General features: G+C 64.4%; 1 protein-coding gene across 1 annotated transcript in view; it reads left to right on the top strand.

Moving 5' to 3' along the window:
* Positions 1–1,485: 1,485 nt before the first annotated feature.
* The window catches only part of LOC107183314, a 4,367-nt gene continuing 3,235 nt past the window's right edge, over positions 1,486–2,617 (top strand). Inside the window, exon 1 of the mRNA XM_015564989.1 lies at positions 1,486–1,552. Within this exon, the coding sequence (XP_015420475.1) occupies positions 1,486–1,552 (67 nt within the window). The remainder of the gene's footprint in view (positions 1,553–2,617) is intronic.

The following is a 2,617-nucleotide window of genomic DNA, read 5'->3' as shown; positions in this document are numbered from 1 at the left end:
AGTCCCCAGGCCCCATTGGGGCGAGTGTCCGGGGGCTGCAGCCACAGACTGGGCGGAGAGCAGACCCTTACCCGGCCGCTGAGTGTGGGCAGAGCTGGGCCCCGGGGGGCTTGGGGAGGACCTTCTGAGGCCCCAGCTCCTGGTGGCCCCCATTCCTCCGTGTCCCCCAGCAGGTCAGGGCTCCTCTCCCTGTGTCTGTGTGCCTCTCCGCTCGGCCTCCTCAGGAGCCCTCGTCCTGGGGTGCAGCCTGCCCTCCCCCAGGTCACCTCGTCCGGTTCTTGTCGTAGTCACACCTGAGGGGAACAGGTGGGCGATCTCTTGTGGGGCCACCGGTCAGCCCACAGCCACGCTGACCCACTCTGTCTGGGCTCCTCACAGGCATCGGCAGAGGGCCAGATGTCGCCCCAGGCCTCAGTGACGGGGAGCCCCCGCCCCCACCCGCTGTGCCCCGGCTCCCTTGCCCCCCAGTGACACGTGTTGCCTCCTCACACCTCTGCCCACTTCACAACCTGGACGCAGAGCAGGTTCTGATGTGACACCTTGGGGGTGGGGGGGATGGGGAGGAGCCGCCTGCCTCTCCTGGGCCTCCTCCTAACGAGCTGCTAGAAATGCCTGTGGGCACATTGCTTGGTGCTCAGTTGCAAGGGACGTAAAATCAATCCCCAGAAAGGGGGTCCCTGAGCCGGGGGTTGCTGCCTGTTAGATTCTGGCGGCGATAGTCCTACTGTGACGGGTGAGGTCAGGTTCCCGCTGATGCACCGGAGCCCCAGGCTCTGGGCCCCCTCCTCTCTGCTGCTCCTGCATTTCCTCCGGCCACGGGGGTGCCCTGTCTTAAAGGGGGCCCTCCAGCCTGAGGCTGAGCCACCCCAGCGGGTCTGCCCACGCTGCGAGCCCATGAGGGATGTGAGGGATCGGGCCTGAGTCTGGCCAGACGCGTCCACAGGCTCCCGGCCGGGACTTGGCCTCAGTGTCCCCGTGTGAGACGAGGATCAGACAGACACCGACTAGGCTCACGCTTCAGGGAGCATCGACTGGGTGCCTACTGCGCGCCAGGCACCCTCCCAGCCTGCGGGACCCTTGGGAAACAGCCTGGCGCACAGGGGGCAGGGGCTTCCGGAAACACTGGCTCTTCCCCCGCTTTTCTTAACTGCACAGCATAGCTCCCGGCCCCCACGGAGGAGTCCATTACAAGCTGGCTGTCGCCTCGAGGTCATGACCCCGCAGGGCCACTGGCCGAGGCTGCGGGCAGGGGGTGGGGCCGCCCCTTTTACTGCTGAGTGGTTCCATCTAGTCGAGTGGAAAGTGGACTTGCTGGTGATAAAGCCGCTATTGTCCGGGGCCCTGGAAGCTGCTAATGAGTAACTGTGTGTGGCCCTGGCTCCAGCCTGTAAAAGGCTTGTTTATGCGACAAGAACAGGGTGCAGTTTTCCTCCTGCAGTTGCCAGGGGGTCCAGAGCGCCGGCCGATCAGGGCCCAGGCGACGGGATGGGTGTCCCCGTGGACCCACTCACACGGGTGCCCGCTCTGTGCCGCCCCTCCCCGCCTAAAGCAGGTGCGGCCACGGGCACCTGATCCAGCGGCGGCCACTGGGGAGGGACCCGGCAAGGTGGGGGCCCCCTGGGGTGGGAGGAGCTGGCCCTGGGCCGGGGCTGTGGGGCCCATTGGCAGGCAGCTGCCTGGGAGCCTGTGTTTGGAGGTGGCTGCTCCTGACCCTGAAGGAGGGGAGGTGCTGGGTCCGGGCGGGGCTCTGGGGGTAAGAACCGAGGACCCTGGTGCTGGCTGGTAACCACATGCCGGCCCTGCGGGAGGCCGGGACCCCTACCCCAGCCCTCGGTGAAAAGTGGAGGCACTGAGTGGGGTGCCCAGCATTCAGGACTGGGGGAGGGCTGGGGTCTCCACTGAGCCTCTCACTGTTGTCCTTGTTGCCACAGCAACAAGGAATGACGGCCGGGGGCTTGCCTCTTCAGGATGCCCTTGTTCCCACAAAACCCCCAATGCTGTCGAAACAGGGTCCTGGCCGGAGTCACAGCTCCGGGGAGGCCATTAGGGGGTGGGCCCTACGCCAGCGATTAGCGGGAAATCCGGACACGGACACGCCCACAGGGAGAGGCCGGAGCAGGTGGAGGCAGAGATCAGGTGATGGGTCTACATCCCAGGAACCCCAAGGACTGCCCGCAGCCCCTGGAAAGGAGGGGAGCCGGGCGGCAGCTCAGCAGCTGAGCGTTGACCTATGAACCGGGAGGTCACGGTGTGACTCCCGGTCGGGGCACAGGCCCAGGTTGCAGCTCGATCCTCGGTTCCATCTGTGATTCTCTCTCATCACTGTTTTTCTCTTTCTCTTCCTCTCCAAAATCAATACACATATATTAAAGATAAAAATGTATTTTAAGTGAATAAGATAAAATTTTATTTAAAAGATTAAGAATTGGGGAGAGGCACCGCGCAGAAGGAGCCAGCCTCGGCACCTCCGGGTGCAGATTGACTCTGTCGTCCTGAGCCGCCCGGAAGCTCATCACTCCCGTCACTGCCTTTCTGGCCGGGTGAGCGGCAGTCAGGCCTGGCGGCCCTCACACCACGTCCTGCCGGCTGGGTGGGCTCCGTGTGCTCAGTGGGCTGG

The sequence above is a fragment of the Myotis davidii genome, unplaced genomic scaffold, assembly GCF_000327345.1.
Source record: "Myotis davidii unplaced genomic scaffold, ASM32734v1 scaffold1320, whole genome shotgun sequence".
NCBI lineage: Eukaryota > Metazoa > Chordata > Mammalia > Chiroptera > Vespertilionidae > Myotis > Myotis davidii.
Note: the sequence above shows the minus strand (reverse complement) of the source record. Positions and strands in the feature narration are given on the sequence as shown.